Source organism: Narcine bancroftii, chromosome 10 (genome assembly GCF_036971445.1).
Source record: "Narcine bancroftii isolate sNarBan1 chromosome 10, sNarBan1.hap1, whole genome shotgun sequence".
In the NCBI taxonomy this organism is placed as follows: Eukaryota; Metazoa; Chordata; class Chondrichthyes; order Torpediniformes; family Narcinidae; genus Narcine; species Narcine bancroftii.
In genome coordinates this window covers 65353353-65374433 of record NC_091478.1, presented here as the reverse complement: position 1 = coordinate 65374433, position 21081 = coordinate 65353353, and the positions used below count along the sequence as shown (strand labels likewise).

The following is a 21081-nucleotide window of genomic DNA, read 5'->3' as shown; positions in this document are numbered from 1 at the left end:
CCAGCTCAGTCACTTCTGCACTTGAAGAAATGTTTAATACAATATGGATGTCTTTCTGGATATAAAGTTAATTGGGGAAAAAGTGAAATATTACCGGTAAGTGAAGGAGATTATTCAGTTTATAAGAATATTATTAATTTGAAGTGGACTGATCGAATTAAATATCTGGCTATAATTTTGAATGTTAATTATCAATCTTTATATAAATTAAATTATGCTCCGTTAATGAAAAAGATTAAATCTGATTTGATTAAATGGAAAGATTTACCTATTAATTTAATGGGTAGGATAAATACAATTAAGATGAATATCTTTCCGCATATACAATACTTGTTTCATTCTATTTTGTATTTTCTTGATAAAAATTTTTTTCGAGAGTAGCTTTGAATAAATTAACTTGGAAATATGAGTTAGGGGGACTACGTTTACCACATTTTCAAAATTATTATTAGGCAGCCCAACTTAAATTTATTAGTTAATTGATGGATTTGGTACAGTCTCCTAGTTGGGCTAAAATTGAGATGGCAAGTATTTCTGAATTTGAAATACATCAATTTTTGTTTACATGGAATATAAATTTGTTACAACAATATAATGTGCCTATTCAAAACATTTAATGAAGTTATGGATAAAGAAAAATAAAATGACAGTCTCTAGGGGTAAATTATCGGCTTTGACACCGTTGTATAATAAGCAACATTTGTTTTTCAATACATAATCAAAGTTTATGGCATTGGAGATTTAAAGGTGTGAAAAATTTGTGAGATTGTTTTAAAGAGGGTAAGTTTTTATCTTTTAATCAGATGAGGGAAGGTTTTGGTATTGATAAGAACTCTTTATTTCTTTATTATCAAATTCAATCTTTGGTAAAATGTATGTTTGGTAGAGATATGATTTTACCAAAATGACTAAATTTGAGACTTTTCTTATGAAGGTTCCAGAGAAGGGTTATATTTCATCTATGTATCAAATATTACAGGATGGTATGGATAAAAAGGGTTGGGATAGATCTAATTAAAATTAAATGAGAAGTGGATATTGGTTTTATTTTTTCTGAAGATGATTGGTTAGATATCCGTTATGATAGTGTAACTAGATTGATAAATGCACGTTATGCAATGATTAATTACAATTTTTTACATCAATTATACTTGACACCTGAAAAATTAAAAATAATATGGTTTTCATGAATCAGATTTGTGTTTTAGATGTGGTGATATGGTTGGAACTTTTTTTCATGGACTGCCTAAAGAAATCTCTTGGTGCCTGCCACAATGACCACCGCCAGTGGGCTGATATCGCCTCAAACCGTGCATCTTGGCGCCTCACAGTTCGGCGGGCAGCAACCTCCTTTGAAGAAGACCACAGAGCCCACCTCACTGACAAAAGACAAAGGAGGAAAAACCCAACACCCAACTCCAACCAACCAATTTTCCCTCGCAACCGCTGCAACCGTGTCTGCCTGTCCTGCATCGGACTTGTCAGCCACAAATGAGCCTGCAGCTGACGTGGACATTACCCCTCCATAAATCTTCGTCCGCGAAGCCAAGCCAAAGAAGAAAGAAGACAGAAACAATCTTTTTGGAAGAAAATTCAATTGTTTTTAGATCCAACAGTATTTTTATTGGGTAGTTTGCAACCTCTGAAAGGTTTGGGATTAGATAAGTTCCAGCTTGCTTTTGTATATTTAGCTTTATCCGTAGCAAAAAAATGTATTGCTAGTACGTGGAAAGATACAAATATGATTGATATTTTAATAGATGGCATAATTAGATGAAATATTGGAAAAAATTACATATGTTTTGCATGATAATTATAATTTTTTTATTAATAAGTGGCTGTTATACTCAGAATATTTACATTTCAATTTATATTGATTAGATTTTAATATGTATATTTAACTTTTTCTTTAATATTCTTCCTTTTTTCTTTTTTATGGCTTTCCTTGGGAGAGTTGGCTGAAGGGGGGGGTTCTTTTTTTTTCTAAAAAAAATTCATGTTTATGTTTAATTGCTGCATATGTCATATATTGTTTTTTGAACGAATAAATAAAGTTTAAAAGAAAAGAATATTTTTACGAGAGTACAGTATCATTTTCAGCCTATTCCTTGTTTCATACCACAACATTTTTTTTAAGGACTTAAATTTAGTTATACAAAAATTTTGTGGAAAGGAAAGATGAATAGGGTATCTTTGGAAACATTGACATGGAAATTTGAATTAGGAGGTTTACAACTTCCCCACTTTCAGAATTACTATAAAGTGATACAATTAAAATTTATTAATGCAATATATGATGCAATGAAATCTTCTGTTTGGGCTAAAATAAAGTTGGACAAAATTGGTGAAAAATCTATGATGGAATTTATTTATAAATGGAACTCACAATTATTAATTGGTGTAGACCCACCAATTTTAAAGCATTTAATTAAACTATGGAATAATATTGATTATCAGACATTTGGGTAGGGAAGATTTCAATGAAAACACCTTTATATCATAACAAACTTTTCTCTTTTACTGTGGATAATCACTTTTTGAAATTTTGGAACCAAATGGGAATTAAAAAAGTCGAAGATTGCTTTGAAGCAGGGAATTTTTTGACTTTTAGTCGTGTGAAAGACAAATTTCAAATCCCTCTGAAAACTTTTTTGTTATTATCAAGTCAAAAACTTTTTATTTGAAAAATTGGGTCATGGTTTAAAATTACCTAGACAATCTTCCTTAGAATTATTACTTACTAAAGATGATTCAAAAAAATTTATTTCTGAAATGTATAAGTTGTTAGAAAATAAAATGCCTAAACCAGATCTTCATAAATCAAGAATGAAATGGGAATTGGATTTAGATAGAAAGATTGATGAAAATGTTAGGAGAAATTTGTGTAAAGATAGTATGACTATAGTAATAAATGTGCATTATAGATTAGTGCAGTATAATTTTTTACATCAATTGTATTTGACTCCGCATAAACTGAAAAATGTTCAACTTAGTTCTTCATGTTTATGTTTCAGATGTGACCAAGAAGTAGGTACTTTTTTTTCCATTCGACGTAGACTTGTCCTCAGGTTAAAAGTTTTTGGTAGCAAATTAAATTGTTTTTGGAACAGATATTATAAGCAAATTTACTTTTTGGCCCAGTGTTGTTTTTATTAGGAGATATTAAGATGATAGTCTTAAGATTGAGATTGACTATATACCGTATTGAAATTTTGCATTTGTCCTTGGCCGTTTCTAAAAAATGTTTAGCTATTACATGAAAATCTGACTCAGTTTTAGGTATGAAAATATGGCATAATGAAATGAAAGCCTGTATTCCTTTAGAAAAGATTACATAATTTAAGAAACAAATTTTTTTCTTTACTAAAGTTTGGAGTCTTTATTTGAAAATTATTGATGTTAGAATTTGATCTCTCGGTCTGCTTCGACGGGTGCCACCACTCCTCCAGCCAAAAGGTTTTAATGTGATTGTACTAGATGATGATCTCCTTTTTCTTTCTTTGTAGGTGGAGAAGTGAGGAGGGAGGGTATTAGTGGCGAGGTTGGGGAGGAGAGTTTTATATAAATGACTAATTACATTATCTTCTTTCTTTGGCTTGGCTTCGCGGACGAAGATTTACGGAGTGGGTAAAAGTCCACGTCAGCTGCAGGCTCGTTTGTGGCTGACAAGTCCGATGCGGGACAGGCAGACACGGTTGCAGCGGCTGCAGGGGAAAATTGGTTGGTTGGGGTTGGGTGTTGGGTTTTTCCTCCTTTGCCTTTTGTCAGTGAGGTGGGCTCTGCGGTCTTCTTCAAAGGAGGTTGCTGCCCGCCAAACTGTGAGGCGCCAAGATGCACGGTTTGAGGCGATATCAGCCCACTGGCGGTGGTCAATGTGGCAGGCACCAAGAGATTTCTTTAGGCAGTCCTTGTACCTTTTCTTTGGTGCACCTCTGTCACGGTGGCCAGTGGAGAGCTCGCCATATAACACGATCTTGGGAAGGCGATGGTCCTCCATTCTGGAGACGTGACCCACCCAGCGCAGCTGGATCTTCAGCAGCGTGGACTCGATGCTGTCGACCTCTGCCATCTCAAGTACTTCGACGTTAGGGATGAAAGCGCTCCAATGGATGTTGAGGATGGAGCGGAGACAACGCTGGTGGAAGCGTTCTAGGAGCCGTAGGTGATGTCGGTAGAGGACCCATGATTCGGAGCCGAACAGGAGTGTGGGTATGACAACGGCTCTGTACATGCTTATCTTTGTGAGGTTTTTCAGTTGGTTGTTTTTCCAGACTCTTTTGTGTAGTCTTCCAAAGGCGCTATTTGCCTTGGCGAGTCTGTTGTCTATCTCGTTGTCGATCCTTGCATCTAATGAAATGGTGCAGCCGAGATAGGTAAACTGGTTGACCGTTTTGAGTTTTGTGTGCCCGATGGAGATGTGGGGGGGCTGGTAGTCATGGTGGGGAGCTGGCTGATGGAGGACCTCAGTTTTCTTCAGGCTGACTTCCAGGCCAAACATTTTGGCAGTTTCCGCAAAGCAGGACGTCAAGCGCTGAAGAGCTGGCTCTGAATGGGCAACTAAAGCAACATCGTCTGCAAAGAGTAGTTCACGGACAAGTTTCTCTTGTGTCTTGGTGTGAGCTTGCAGGCGCCTCAGATTGAAGAGACTGCCATCCGTGCGGTACCGGATGTAAACAGCGTCTTCATTGTTGGGGTCTTTCATGGCTTGGTTCAGCATCATGCTGAAGAAGATTGAAAAGAGGGTTGGTGCGAGAAATCAGCCTTGCTTCACGCCATTGTTAATGGAGGAACTACTGACATGGTCTTTGCCCTCAGACAGCTCCAAGAAAAGTGCAGAGAACAAAACAAAGGACTCTACATCACCTTTGTTGACCGTGAGCAGGAAAGGGCTTTGGCAAATACTAGAGCGCATCGGATGTCCCCCAAAGTTCCTCAACATGATTATCCAACTGCACGAAAACCAACAAGGTCGGGTCAGATACAGCAATGAGCTCTCTGAACCCTAATTACATTATGTCTGTATTAAAATGTAGTAACTAATGTTGTTATGTGATTTTAAACTTTAAATAAAATATTTTAAAAAAATTATTCCAACTACCCTTGCACTAAAAACCTCTAGATTCAAAGAGACACACATCATGGAACAGGCCTTTCAATCCAACTCATCCATGCTGATTAATTTGGCATTCTTTGCCTGCATGAGGCAAGTATCCTTCTAAGGCCATCCCATCCATAAATCTGTCCACGTCATTGAACTTTGAAATTGTCCCTGCTTCAACAGTTTTGTGTGGATGCTGATTCAAGATATGGACCACCTTCTGAGTGAAAAGGTTACCCCACAAGTCCCTCTTAAATCTAACTTTCTCCAGCAACCAGTGACAAGTGAATAACAATATTGCCAATCAAAATATTACATGTCCCACAGCAGGTACACCTCCTTTGTTTGATATGCAACAACAAGCATGTGAACAAGGGAAGAAAGCAAGAGAGTCAGCACTCAACAGAGAGATTGAGAAATAGGCTATATGCATTTGAGGTGAACTGTCTTCTGTAGCCCACTTGTCCTTTCAGTACCTGGTCAGCATATTTCATTTTCAGACAGGAGACAACCTGCCCCTCTAGTTCTTTGCCATCTTTTACTGTATTCAAAACAGATTGGCAAAATTTGGGGATATCAGCCTTGCAAGCTTTCCTCAGGACTGGATTTAAACGGTAATCTGAAACCAAAACACAAAAATTAAATACACAATGGAGTAGAATTTTGATGAGTTACATATTGACTGGGGCTCCCAGTAAAAGGGCTGGATGGCGTGGAGTTTGTCAAATGTGTTCAGAAAAGTTTTCTAAATAAATATATAGAAGTACCAACTGAAGAGAGTGCAATACTGGATCTCCTACTGGGGGAATGAGTCAGGACAGGTGACAGAAGTATTTTGGCTCCAGTGATTAAAATGTCTTTAGTTTCGTGTTAACATGGAGAAGGATAGATCTAGGCCTCGGGTTGAGATTCTAAATTGGAGAAAGCCCGATTCTGAGGAAATGAGAAAGGATCAGAATGCGTGGATTTGGTTAAATTATTTTCAGTCAAAAATGTGCGATGTAAGTGGTGAACTTTCAAAAGGTGAAATTTTGAGAGTACTGAGTTTGTATGTTCCTGCCAGGATAGAGGCAAGGGGAACCTTGATTTTCGAGAGATATTGGGGATCTGGTTCAGAAGAGAGAGGTGTATAGCAGGTATAGGTAACATGGAGTAAATTAGGTACTTGAGCAGTGTAAAAAAAAATGCAAGAAAAACCCCAAGAAAGAAGTCAAGGAGGCAAAAAGACACGAGGTTACTTTAGCAGACAATGTGAAGGAAAATCCTAAAGGTTTCTACAGGAATATTAAGAGCAAAAGGATAAGGGACAAAATTGATCCCCTTAAAGATCAATTTGTATGGAGCCAAAAGAGATGGGGGAAGATCATAAATGTTTTTTTTTCACCATTAGTATTCACTCAGGAATTTGGCACAGAGTCATGGAAAATAAAGACGACAGGCAGTGAGGTCATGGGAACTATAGAGATTATAGAGGAGGAAATGTTTGCTGTCTTAAAGCAAATAAGGGTGGATAAATCCCCAGGGCCTGACAAGATATTCTTTCAGACCTTGAAGGCTAGTGTAGAAATTACAGGGGCTCTGGCACAAATATTTAAAATGCCCTTAACCATGGGTGTATTGCGGGAGGATTGGAGGGTGGCTCACATTGTTCCATTGTTTAAAAAAGGCTCCAAAAGTATCCCTGAAAATTATAGGCTGGTGAGCCTGACATCGTTAGAAGGTAAATTACTGGAAGGAATTTTAAGAAATCTGATATACAATTATTTGGATAGCCAGAAGCTGATTAGGGATAGTCAACGTGGCTTTGTGCATGGTAGGTTGCGTTTAACCAATCTTAAGAGTTTGGAGGCTACCAGAAAAGTTGTCAAAGGAAAGGCTGTGGATGTTGTCCATGGACAACATACCTTTGACAAGGTATTCATGGTGAAGTAGTGAACTGGAATTGACAATGGCTGGACAGGAGAAGCCAGAGAGTAGTGGTGGATAATTGCTTCTCAGACTGGAGGCCTATGACGAATGGTTTTTCCTCAGGGATCGGTGCTGGGACTTTTGTTGTTTGTGATCAATATCCATGACCTGGATGATAATATGATAAATTGGATCAGCAAATTTGCAGATGACACTAAGATAGGAGGCGTTGTGGACAGCGAGGAAGGTTTTCAAAGCTTGCAGAGGGATAAGGACCAGCTGGAGAAATGGGGTGAAAAAAAGGCCGATGGAATTTATTGCAGACAAGTGTGAGGTGTTGCATTTTGGAAGGACAAACCAAGAAATAACATACATGGAAAATGTGGGGTACTGAGGAGTGTGGCAGAACAGAAGGATCGGGGAATACAAATAGATAATTCCCAGAAAGTGGCGCCAGAGGTGGGTAGGGTTATAAAGAGATCTTTTATCATATTGGCCTTCATAAATCAATGTATTGTGTACAGGAGTTGGAATATTATGGTAAAGTTGTTTATGATATCAGTGAGGCCAAATGTGGAGTATTGTGTGCAGTTTTGGTCATCTAACTGTAGCACAGGGACGATTTGCTAGGATGTTGCCTGGATCACAGGAACTGAGTTACAAGGAAAGATTAAACAGGTTAGGTCTTTTTTCCCCTGAAGCATAGAAAAATGAGGGAATGTTTGACAATTATGAGAGGGATAGACAGAGTTAATAGAGATAGGGTTTTTCCACGGAGAGTAGGCGAGATACAAAGCAGAGGACATGGGTTAAGAGTGAAAGGGAAACATGAAGTGGAACTTCTCACAGAGAGTGGTGGGAGTGTGGATCAAGCTGCCAGCTGAAGTGTTGAATACAGGTTCAGTTTTAACTGAGGAATTTGGACGTACATGGATGGGAGGGGTATGGAGGTCTATTGGACTGGGTGCAGGTCAATGGGACGAGGCAAAAATAAAATGGTTTGGCAGAGACTAGAAGGGCCAAAAGGGCCTGTTTTTGTGCTGTAATGTTCTAGAGTGTAAAAACATCATTTGGTTAAACACAGCAAATTTGAAGTTGGCAGTGGAATGATACTACACAGAATGTGTAAGACATAATCTCTGGAATATTGTCATGGTAAATTACTCGAGATCAAGTGTTTCTTACATGAAGAGACCCTATTTCCAACTCTGCCCAATGAGTTCTAAAGACCACTTAATAACAGACCAAAGCACCCGGTGACTGATCTGCAGAAGATGCTATACACAAATTCCAAGAATGATTGGGGAAAATACTGTAAAACTAAGAAAAATTAATTTTACTCAAACAATCAGGTGAATTTACTCAAAAGACACCTGCTTTCTTTTTCAATCATTTAACATTAAGATTTCATTAACAAGTATGTTTTCTTTTCAAACCTGCAAGAAATGCAAGTGGTCATATGATTAAAATTCAAGTACTGATAAAAATCTGGAGCAATCAACTCATCCCACTCAAGATGTATTAAATGAAATTTTCAAGACTAAGACATCTCCAATTCTATTTACAAAATCTAAGTATCACTGGCCAGGCCAACATTTAATGAACATCTCTAGCACTTCTTGAGAAGTGAGCTAATTTGTTACAGCACAGCAGTCCCAGTGAAAGTTCCAACACCGTGTTGTTGGGGAAGGAACTCTTGGTTTTAGATCCAAAGTCAATATAAAAACAGCCATATGTTTCCTGGCCCTGTGGGCATGTGACTTGGAGGGGCTACTTTAAGATGGTGGGTAGCATTCTCAAAAAGGCCTCAAGCTCTTTGTCCTTGATAGGAGAGGTTATAGATCCAGAAGGCACTGTCAGAGTAGTTTAGAGTGGATTTATTATTGACACTGCAATCACTGCATTAGTAGTAGAAACAATGAAATGTGCTTCACCTGCCTTGTGTGTCAGGGGGCAAGTCAGGCAAAAGGATACCTTGCTTCTGATCTGTTCTTGTAGCCATTGTATTGATGTGGCTGAGGCTCCTGAGTAAGGGTGACAATCTCAGTGATGGGAATGCAAGTAGCTGCTGCTAAGGGGTCATTAGACAAAGAGAGATTTCATACATTTTTGAAACAAAATGTTACTTGCCCCTTATATCAGCCCTTGCCTGAATGTTGTCTTACTTAGATACTGACTGTTTCATTTCTGAGAAGTTGTGAATGGAGTTGATCATCAACTGTTGACTTTAATAATGTAAGAGAGACACTGATGAAATTAAGATCTAGCTCATTACTGATTCAAATAAATAACATAATATGCTCAATGTAGTAAAATATCTATTACAATTCCTAAATTGCAACAAGTTCATCAGCTCCATTTATTTCAAGCTACAGTCAACTCAAAATCTGGCAATTTTAAAGAAAATAAGCTCAAATAGTAAATTTTATTTGAACTGTAATACAAAATAAGAATAAAAACACATTTTAGTTTATTTAATTTGCACATAACGGTTGAGACTATACGGTATAGTATAGCTAATTTTTCTCACTTCCATGCTGTTTCAAACAGACTCCATTAACTCAGCTCATTCACTTTAGAGCAACATCTCAGGGTACCATAACCCACTTTTCTAAAGCTACACTGTCCACAACTTTAGGAGTTCCAGTCCAGAAAAAGAGCCCTCCTCATGTAATTTGACCACACAGGACCAAGACCCATACTTCAGAATTATTAATAGACTTTTTCAATATACTTGCACCAATGACCTTGCTCCAGAAAGAGAATTAGTTCAGAAATACATGAACTATGCTCAATTCTCAGCTTTGTTATTTTATTTTTTCCTTCCCAGAAATTACGTGCAACAATTGGGCACAATACACCTTGGAGCTCACAGCACAATGGGACAAAAGTTCCCCTCCTAACAATCAATGCCCTATGGAAGCAAATTTGCTTTACACAAGTTTCTGTTTTTAAAGAGTGGATCAGCAGCACACAACTGTCCATAATTCCAAACAAATCCCAACTTGAAAGCCAGTCCAGTCCTCCCCCCCCGCCCCCGAGTGATGACATGGTTTTCTACTTCTCCACTTGTGTCAGAATGTTTGGATCTTGTTGAACATACCTGTGTTCTGTGTGATTTGCCGTTTGGTGATCATCTGCTTGCATTTGGGGTCCATAAGTTCCGCATTCTTATTCTGCTTCAAGCATTGGAGCACGTTCTTCGAGTCAGCATCTGAACAATAACGCTGCAAACACAAGGCCCATAACCAGTCAAAGTCCACATAGGAAGCTTCCAGCAGCAAAACTTTCTAATCTTGTTCTGATGAAATAATTCAACCCAAAACAGAAGCCTGAAAGGATGCAGCTTTAACCTTCCCAAAATAAAGAACCCTCAAATGCCAACGTTACAGTGGCATGACCCATATTAATCACAAATAAAGGGAAATTAGTAGCCACATAAACAACAGTACTGTGCATGGGAAACTCAGCTTTTGATTCCTTTTCCAAAAATACTAATGGGGAAAAAATGGCTTTGAGAATGAAGTTAATGAACCAATTTAAAAATTTTTGTACTCTGGGCATCATAACATGCTATTTCTACTGTGAATTTATGTCACTGCAGTTTTCTACCAAGCCCTTCAATATTTGATTGGCAAAATCTACACTTCATCAATATCCCATTTTAGCTACTAAATTGTTCAATCACATTTAAAATAGAACATATATTGAACACCAATAGTCACAGGAAATGGCCAAATCTTTTTAAAATGTTTAAAGATTTTAAAAATATAATCTACACTCAATAGCAGTGTACATCATCAGTCTCTATTCAAAATTAACACACAGTTCTTACTTTTAGTCAAATGTATCCTTGAATCCCCTCTTTCAAGGTACACATTTTCCTCAGTGTAAACAGCTAAACATTGAATGGAACTCATTTTCCCGGAATGTAATAATGCATGTGCTGAAGATGAATTGGTAGGTTGGTAAATATGCAGACAAAATTGGCTTTGACAACAAACATAAAGCAGTACATTGTTCTCTACACAAAGATCAATCTAAAGCAGGGAAAGCTGCTTACTCCCAGCATACCTTATTTTTAAAAAAGTGGCTTTTATCTCTGCCCTTCAAACATTTATAAAGTGAGGATGGTTTCAGCAGGAGGATCCAAACAACAAACTCAATCACAAAGCCTTGTCACACTTATGTATAAAATGAAAATTCCTGGGAAATTTTTCCAGGAACCCTCCCAAGAACCTGCGGTGTGAAAAGGTTAGCCCAGGAATTTTAAAACCGCCCCACTGCGTCACACAAGTGATTAAAATTAAAAGATACATACTTCCTAACAACAGCGGGCTGTTTCAACTAGTCGCAACAACAGCACAATTCAGGATGAATGGCTGTCCTCGTTAACCATAATCCCTCATGCAGCTGGATTTCCCAGAAAGGTTCCAGCTGCATGAGGGATTAAGGGAAACTAAGTCGGGCATTCATCCTGCATTGTGCCGCTGTCAGGACGGGGGGGGGGGGGGGGGGGGGGAGGGGTGGAGGGGAGGGATGGTGCAAGCGGGCAACCGACGGACAGAAATGGGGGGGACTCACTCCTGTGAATGTATAACGTGTCATCTGTTGGAGGCAGGATCCCCCTAAATTCCCGGGACTTTAGACCGTGGTGTGAAATGCCTGCGAGGTCCGGAATTCCCAGTGATTTCACTGGGGCAAAGTATGGTCACGTCTCGCCTGCCATGTGAAAACAGTCAGAGACTCATTTAAGGACTCTTTGTCCATTATTTATTTTCTGTATTGCACAGTTTATATTTCTTTCTTTACATTCCTCTTTTTGTTTTCATATCTATTCTTGAGTAGAGTTTTTTGCATTACCAATAAGTAGAAACTCTCCCTCATCCGGAGGAAAAAGAATCTCAGGGTTGTGTGTAATGCCATGTATGCACTCTGACAATAAATCTAAACTTTGACTCTTTGACTTTGACAAACACCTACAAGCTGTGGATCATCCAATTCAAAAATAGATAAAATTTTTTTCTGTGTCATGCCTGAGAAACAGAGGCTTGTTTCTTATATTAATTCCATAAATAAATCCAGTTCATTTGGAATCTGAATCACCCAGTCTTTGGTGAGAAAATGATGTCAAGAAGCTCATATAATACTGTACTAGGTACAAAGGTGCAGAATTTATCATGTTGTTACAAGCCCAGAGGACCCCAAAACCCAGCAGCAATAGATATTCACCAAGACAAATGGTTACTTAAACAAAAGTTGCTTTTAATTATCTTTAAACATGAAAAGAGAATCACACTTTAACTATAGAGTTACTTACCCCCCTTCTAATTCTAAGCGCACGTGTATGTAATGTGTGTGTAAGTTCAGAAAAGTTCTTTGGTTCACAGTCCAATCTCACTTCTCATTCCTCCAAATTCACTGGTTACAGGCAATTCTATACCGTGCACAGAATGTAACATTTATAAAGTTCACCAAGCTTTGGAACTTGAAAGGTAAATGGTTACCGCTCAGGAAGGTTCTTGTCAGTTTTCAGAGAGAAATTTGTTGGATGCTGGACACCCACAACTGATTCCTTTTAATCAGCCACTTCAGTGTCTTTCCAAAGAAACATATCCCCTCAGGGTTCTCCAGATGATAACCTCTCTCCTTCAGGTCACCAGAGTTCCTTGTTGTTTCTCTTATTCCAAGTGAAACATTAGACAGCCAGTCCTCTCCTCTTGCATAAAGCACAAGGGCTTTGACCTGGCTGAACTAAGAACTCACAACCTGTCTTCCAAATGGGGTTTTCCACAAGCTTGCCAGCTTATCCTGCTCCAGTCCCAGCTGCTGTTGCTGGATATAACACTGCAGAACTGATCTGTCTCTCTCTCTCACACACACACACACACACACACACACACACACACACACACACACACACACACACACACACACACACACACACACACACACACACACACACACACACACACACACACACACACACAGAAAGCCTGTTTGACTCTCTCTGCTTGCAAAACCACTTAGAACAGCAAGTTCCCTTCCAGACAGAATGTGGCTCCGACAAGCTCTTTCATCTGTTGCCTTTTTGTAAAAAATAATCCATTAGTGAAGTCTCTTGGGCACACTCCAAAGCTTTTGCAAAGGCTCTAAGGCCTTTGTGTTGCCTGTCTAGCATTAACAGAGCTCCAGTATTTTAAATAAAATCAGTTTTAAAGTGTTTGTATGTGACTTACATTAACAAACCCTGCCCCAATTTATCTCCCAAAAACTTATCTATATACTCAGTCACTGTTGACCAGGCACACCTTCAGCAATTCCACAATGCCAAAGTCATAATTTAAGTCTCCTCCCTGCCCTGCCGTAATAATATAGCCTCCAGCTAAAGATTAGCAAAGGTAAAAATTAAGGAACGCAGACATTAGCCTGCAGATTTTTGAAAGTAAGCACACTTTGGTCTCCCAGAAGGACACATTTTCCTTTGTAGTAACAAAGGTTTAACACAATAATGGAATACAACAATTAAAATGTCCCTAGCCTGGAAACCAAACCTTTTGTACACAAGTAGAATGGATTCAGGATCTGAAATTATTTCAAAATAAGAAACTCAGTTATTGTCAACTATTTTCATCTTTAAAGATGGAACTGTTTTCAAAATGAACACAATCCCTTTTTTCCCCACCAACAAAGTTGTCAGTGACAGGAATATCAGGGTTACAATAAATAAAGACAACTCTCAGGTTTCAAATCTCTATAAAGAAAACATCTCTGAAGCTCCATCCTCCCACCTTAATCATTTGCTTGCAGACCCTCATGAGGGTGTAATCCAGCTCAGGGTCACTCATTTCTGTCTCCTGTAGTTTGAAGATTTTGTCATGACACCGATTAGACAGAAACCTCTTGGCATCTTTTAAACACTCAACTACCTGTTACGAGAGAACAACATGGTGCTGATCAATCAGAAAAATCATACGAATATGCACCCATCAAACTGAAAGTAAAAGCATTCCTCAAACATTTTTGGCAGAGTTCCACAAACACTGTTTACAGAAAAGAATATCAATAGAATTCAAGATACAATATGCAGCTGGGTGTGGCTCTTATGGTCATTTAAACCAAGGTCAAATTAATAGAGTACAATGAGATTTAATAATTCAGAGGCAATGGAAACTCATGACAAGAAATCTGGAAATTGCCAGCAAAGATTTGACAATAAATGCAAGACCAAGCAGGGAATTTATTTAAAAAAAGGAAAAATCATACCAGTAGTTGGTTTTGCTTAACAGAGATAACAACAGAAGGAAGCTCTTAAATGTACATAGTTAAATTACAGAGCCAAACTGATGCATATTTGTACCAATAAGAGTAATCAATAAACAGTAAACAATAAACATTCTGCTGCAGAGATTACAGGAGCGCAGGAAGCAAATTGTGTCTTTCAAGGGACTCTTTTTTGCTTCTATTGCTCTTAATGGCGGGGATGCTGGGCTTGTGCGGCCTCTGTGTGCCCACACAGCAAACAAAAGTTAACAAATTTTGTGCACTATGTATATGATGATAAAGGAATCTTGAATCTAGTCCACTATACTTTTACCATGCTATCCTGATTTTTTTAAAAAAAAATCAACTATTTAGATTTCAACGGTACAATTGAACATGCAGCCATTGCCCTTTCAAGCAGCACATTCCAGTTCACAGCAACTAATTGTGTGAAAGGCACTTCTGATACCTCTGTCTATCAAAAATCTGTTTCCCCCAGTTATCAACCATTCTGACAATTGAAAATATTTTATCCTCGTTTACTCCTTGACTTCTCTTTCCAACAAGAATGCAAACTCCTCCAATCATTCAACAGAACAAAAGCATCTCAAACCTGTTGCTATTTTTGAAAATCTTTTCTGAAAGCACTTGTATTTACTTTAATTGCAATGTAGGGAGCTAGCCACGAGCATTACCATTCTGACATACAGCTTTAGCATAATTTCATTGTTTTTATGCACAACTTCTTTCATTTGCCAAATGTGTTTGTGTACAACCAAATGTCTATTTATTCCTGTATTTTAAATTTGTACTTAGATTATCACCTCATTTTTTACCCACAACAAACATAGAACTTTACAGCACAGTACACGTCTTTCACCCCGTGATGTTGTGCTGCCCAACATAAATCTATTCAACCAATCAAACCTTCCCTACTTCACATCCTTTATTTTTCTTCATTAAATTTTGTTTAATATCTTCATCAGTCTGCTATTATCCTCAAGTTTTAATCAGGTTTCGAAGCTTCATTTTACCCGCAAACTTCAAAATCATGAACAATATCCCTGAAGTCCAAAACTATTAAAATGGATCAAAGGTGTTAGCCCAAACAATGATCTGTGCAGGAACTGCCTCACTAAAGCGAAACTTACACATTTAGTTTCCTGACCTACTTAATTTCAGTCTGATGTCTATGATAAAAGAAACCGATACAGAAATTTGCAACTGAACACAAGATTATTTGTTGTGGCAGATGTACGTTTAATACATCCTAGACTATTGGATTTTCAGGTCAAATCTACACAGACTCCTCAGTTGCATACTTTTTGGAAGTTGAAGCTATATTTGAGGTCTGAATTGGCATCAGAAATTTACATCCCAAGAAACCTTTCAACCCTGAGACTTATTCTTTGCTAACTTTTAAATATGCATTTATCACCCAAGGTCCTACTATGCTCCATTTTCTTTTGTCCCCAAATTCATTATCTTGCACAAATACATTTAACCTTTATTATGTAACTTGCAAAGTATTTTAGAAGTGATTCTTCTCTCAGGATGGAAGAATTTATAGTTTATACCAGCTTTAGTTGTCCGCAATTTTATGAACAATCAAGAACAATCCATCTCACAATACCCTGCATTTTAAGATGATGTTTCACAAGAAGTGCCACTTATAGAAGCAATCAATTCTATGTACACGTGCCATTTCCCAAGGTTAATCAGGATTATACTCCCAACCTAAAAATAGCTCACATTTCTCATTTGAGAGCTACAAAATTCTAGACTGCTTTGCAGACAGAGATCCTGATTCATTGGCTGCTCACCTGTGCATTCCCAAATGGAATATTCTGACAGTACTTGTCAATGTCTGTTTTGCAGGACACAAAGAGATCAGGCTCCAAACGAATATCCTCTGTCTGTTGAGAGAAAGGAAAAGCTTGAATGGAAGGTAGTAATTTTATTTTATCTAAGCTGAGGAAGAATTTTCCCTCAAACCCCTTGAGGTACCTTCCCAAAATAAACTAAAATTATTTTGAGTAACCCAAATGACAGCAATGGAAGATTTCACATAATATCACAGCCACCAAATTATCCACAGTGCAGTCACAGTTGTTGAATGTTCACAATTCACCACATGATCACACGCCAATTAGGAACACGTGGAAGCAAATCAGTCACTCAAACCTGCCAGTTAATAAGATCATAGCTGAATTTATCAACTTTAACTTTGGGATTTGATGTACCCAGTAGCTTTTCACCCACTTGCTTCAATTTCAAGTTCAAATTTATTGTTAAGAGTACACACATGTTATCACATTCAACTCAGATTCTTTTTCCTGTGGGTCCGGAAAAATTTCTGCACAATAGTGTAAACTATACAAAAAAGAGAAAAATGTCAACAGAGAAAGAACTGTAAACAAACTGCCTGTGCAAATTCAGAAAAAATACAGTAATAAATTATGTGCAAAGAGTCCATAATGAGTCTTTGATTGTGTGTTGTTTAGGAGTTAGATGGAAGAGGGGTAGCAGCTGTTCCTGAACCTGGTGGTACGAATTTTATGGCACCACTACCTCTTTCCTGAAGACAGCAGCAAAAACAGAGTATGCCCTGGGTGGCGAACATCCATGATGATTGCTGCTCCTCTCTGATGGCAGTGTTCCATGTAGATTTTCTCCAAGGTGGAGAGATAATCCTGTGATGTATTGTGCTGCGTCCACTACCTTTTGCAGGTCTTTCCACTCAAAGGTATTGGTGCCTCCATACCAGGCCATGATACAGTCAGCACACTTTCCAATGCACATTTGTAGAAGTTTGATGATGTTTCCTGTATCATACTGAACGTCCATAAACTTTTGAGACAGTAGAGGTACTAATGTGCTTTCTTCACAATGACATTGGTACGTTGGGTCCAAGAGAGTGACTCCCAGAAATGTAAATTTGCTCTCCCTCTCTACCTCTAATCTCACAATGATCACTAAATTGTACACCTGTGGTTTTCCCTCCCTGAAGTGTACAATCAGCTCCTTTGTTTTGGTGATATAGAGTGTTAGTACAACATTCATCCAAGATTGTGGCCTTCTCTACATTTGAGAGATGGGACACAGACTCTGAGATTGCGTCATAGATTACCTTTGCTCTGTCCACATCAGTGATGGGGATCTCCCAGTGGCCAACCATTTCAAATCTACGCACCACTCCCATGCAGACATGTCTGTCCACAGCTTCATGTACAACCTAACCATGATCACCCGTAAATTGGAAGAGCAACATTTAATTTTCCGTCTGGGCACTCTCCATCTGGATGACATTAACATCGACTTCTCTGGTTTCTGCCTCCCTTTGCATTCCCTTTGTTTTCTTTCCTCCAACTCTCCACTGCCTTTCCTCTCCATTCAAAGAGCCCCTTCCCCCTGCTTGCTGGTATGCCCTCCCTCCCTCCCTCCCATATCCACCTATTACCCCCTGTGTCCCCCCCCCCCCCCCCACCACTATTTTGTTCAGGAACTTGTTTACACCTTGCTGAAGGGCTCAAGCCTGTAACGTTGGTGATGTACCTTTACCTTTGCTACAGAGTACACTGTTGGACCTGCTGAGCTTCTCCAGCTTTGTGGTTTTAATTCTGCCAGGTTTTCAATCTCTCACCTGCATGCTGACTCATTGCCCTTTTTTCTGCAACTCACTATGGTGGGATTACCAAGAAATTTGTAAACGGTGTTGTTGTCATACTGAGTCAGGCAGTCATAGGTGTAAAGCAAGTAGAGCAGTGTGCTAAGTCTGTGTTTACCTCTGCCCTAAAGGTATTTCAAGATTTCCCCGAAGTACAAAGGAAAAAATTTGCAAGACACTTGATCTGGAGAGAAAACTCATCTGCGTTAAATGGATGAATTTATTTTTATTTTGTTGGCAGCATGGTTGGCATAGCAGTTAGCGCCATGCCTTTACAGCACCAGTGATCGGGACTGGGGTTTGAATCCCACACTGTAAGGAATTTGTATGTTCTCCCCATGTTTTCACTGGGGGCTCCGGTTTCCTCCCACCGTTTGAAATGTACTGGGGGGGAGTGTAGGTTAATTGGGTGTAAATTGGGTGGCAAGGACTCATGGGCCGAAATGACCTGTTACCGTTCTGTATGTCTAAATTTAAAAAAAAAATTAAATCTCATGCCTAGCCATATTTTGGTAGCATCTTCACAACTCATTCTAGAGCTTTTCATAAGAGCTAACATCCTCCGGTTATCCACCTTGTCAAGACCTCTATGAATTTTCCATATTTCATTAAATTGCCTCTCACTCTCTGGACTCCAATGGTTAGAAACCTAACTTGTCTAACCTGTCCTCAAGGACAACCTACCCATTAGTTTGAGGGACATCTAGAATTAAATTACTGGAAATACTTTGGAATGCTTCTCAAATTATGGCAACTTTGATTAGTCATTCTTTCCCAGCTATCAGTATAGTACACAGGGATAATTAATAAGGATTAACAAAATTAAGCAACGTTTTCCACACTCCGAGGAAAGCAAGTTCCTCTGTGAACTTTGACCTCATCACATCACTAGGCCCTCTGTGTTGTGACATTTGAAAGACTCCAAATGTAATTTAAGGATGTATGGCTTGCAAGTCTGACCTGTAAGGGAACCATTTCTCCGTCACATCATATTCGTAGGCTGGGGATCAAACACTGAATACAGGAAGGATATTGAAAGATGAGTGGCATGGAGCCAAAATAACAACCTCTCCCTCTCAACACCAACAAGATGAAGGAGACGCTCATTCACTTCAAGAGAAAAGACAGAATTCGCACCCGTGTCCACATCAAGAATGCTGAAATGGAAATAGTATATAGCTTCAAGTTCTTAGGAGTAAACATTACCAATTACCTGACATGGACCAACCACATTGATGCAACAGTCAAGAAAGCACACCAACTCCTCTACTTTCTAGAAAACTAAGGAAGTTCATATGTCCCATGTTTCTCAGCTACTACAGGTGCACCATTGATTGTATAGAACGTGGAGTTGCTCTGCTCAAGATCTGAAACTGCTGCAGAAGATGATGAATGTAGCTTGGAACATCACAAAAACCCCTCTCCATGGATTTTGTTTGCCCAAGAAAGACAGCCAACATACTGAAGGATCCATCATACCCTAGGCACACCCTCCTTCCTCCTCATATTGGGGAGAAGGATCAACAGTGAGAAATAGTGCAGCGACAGACAATGAACCCTACAACAGCACTCTCATGTTCCCCATGCTTTGTACTAATTGACTTTTTTGATAACTCTATACCCTGTAATTGTTCTCTTGATCTTCTACTTTACACATCCATTTGGATATTTGGGTTAATTTGTTCATTTGCGGAGGAACCCTTCTCATTGCATCAAGTAATAATATAACAAATAAACTCACATTTTGTAATGAAAGCTGAACAAGGAAACGCCGCACACTGAGAAGCACTTACCATTTCTAATTCTTCCACACGCAACTGTTTCCGACATTTAATGGAGACGCGCTGTTCCTTGTTATCCTGAAGTGTGTCATTTCGTACTGTGGTGCTCAGACAGAACACAACATCCACTCTGCATAGAAACGCAAGGAAGTAAATGCCAGAATTATTTTATGGACAGCTTCTCTCATTCTTTCTGCTTGATTTTCTCTGGCTGACTGTTGCCAGTGGCTGCTTCCAGAGATGTTCTCTGAAGTATTACCCAAACAGCCAGTAATAACCTCAGGGCTGTTCTTGCATGAACTAAGTTATGGGAAAATGCTGTAAAGTACAAGAAATTTGTTGGCAGCATGGTTGGCATAGCAGTTAGCGCCATGCCTTTACAGCACCAGTGATCGGGACTGGGGTTTGAATCCCACACTGTAAGGAATTTGTATGTTCTCCCCATGTTTTCACTGGGGGCTCCGGTTTCCTCCCACCGTTTGAAATGTACTGGGGGGGGAGTGTAGGTTAATTGGGTGTAAATTGGGTGGCAAGGACTCATGGGCCGAAATGACCTGTTACCGTTCTGTATGTCTAAATTTTAAAAAAAAATTAAATCTCATGCCTAGCCATATTTTGGCAGCATCTTCACAACACAAGCTCCAACACTTCAAGGTATTCTAAGGGATGCAATTAACATCAACCTGACCAGCAGTGCTAGTGCCAGGAGCATACATTTATAGCAAGGACAATTTTTTTTGCCCCTTTTTATTTGTCCAAGATTGCTGCACTTGCACTTGGCAACAGCCACAAGTGGTTGCATACTCCAGGAGAGCAGTGGACCTGCACCAGGTTCCAGAAATGGGGAGAATAACCCACTGCTGAGAAGGAGAAGCAGAGAAGATTACCCTACTATGGCATCAGATCAGGAAGGGGCTTAGCGGATGAAGGACCCTGCAAGGAATGTGACCACAGCAGCAGTCCAGCTTGGTTTGCTGATAAATCAAACAGGAGACTGTGAGGCTGCAGAAGGTGCGATAGTGTCAGAGGGGAATCTTAGAGCACACAGCGACTCTGAGGGGACTCTTGCTTCTCTTTCTCCTATTATTAGAGATGTCAGGCAATGCTCATGCCAAATCTCTGTTTGCCTCATGGCAGACAAAAGTTAAAATATGTCATGTTATATTTTTAAATGTATATTACATTTTCTGGTGCCCTATGATCAACAGCAGCCACAAGGAGTTACAGACTCCGGGGAAACAAAGGCACCAGAAAATGAGGAGACTATTCTGTTTGATAAGGAGAAGTGGAGGAGATGACCCACGGTATGATGACCACCAGTGGTGGACCAGTGAGGGGCTGCGAGGCTGAAGAACACACAAGTG

At 39.1% G+C, this 21081-nt stretch overlaps 1 protein-coding gene across 2 annotated transcripts in view; it reads right to left on the bottom strand.

The window, feature by feature from the left end:
• glg1a (golgi glycoprotein 1a) overlaps positions 1–21081 on the bottom strand; it is a 185450-nt gene that overhangs the window by 20587 nt on the left and 143782 nt on the right. For both annotated transcript variants that reach the window (XM_069901159.1, XM_069901160.1), the window contains exons 17-21: positions 19730–19847; positions 16093–16185; positions 13798–13935; positions 10110–10233; positions 5575–5717 (exon numbers count right to left, since the gene is read on the bottom strand). In XM_069901159.1, the coding sequence (XP_069757260.1) occupies positions 5575–5717; positions 10110–10233; positions 13798–13935; positions 16093–16185; positions 19730–19847 (616 nt within the window). The remainder of the gene's footprint in view (positions 1–5574; positions 5718–10109; positions 10234–13797; positions 13936–16092; positions 16186–19729; positions 19848–21081) is intronic.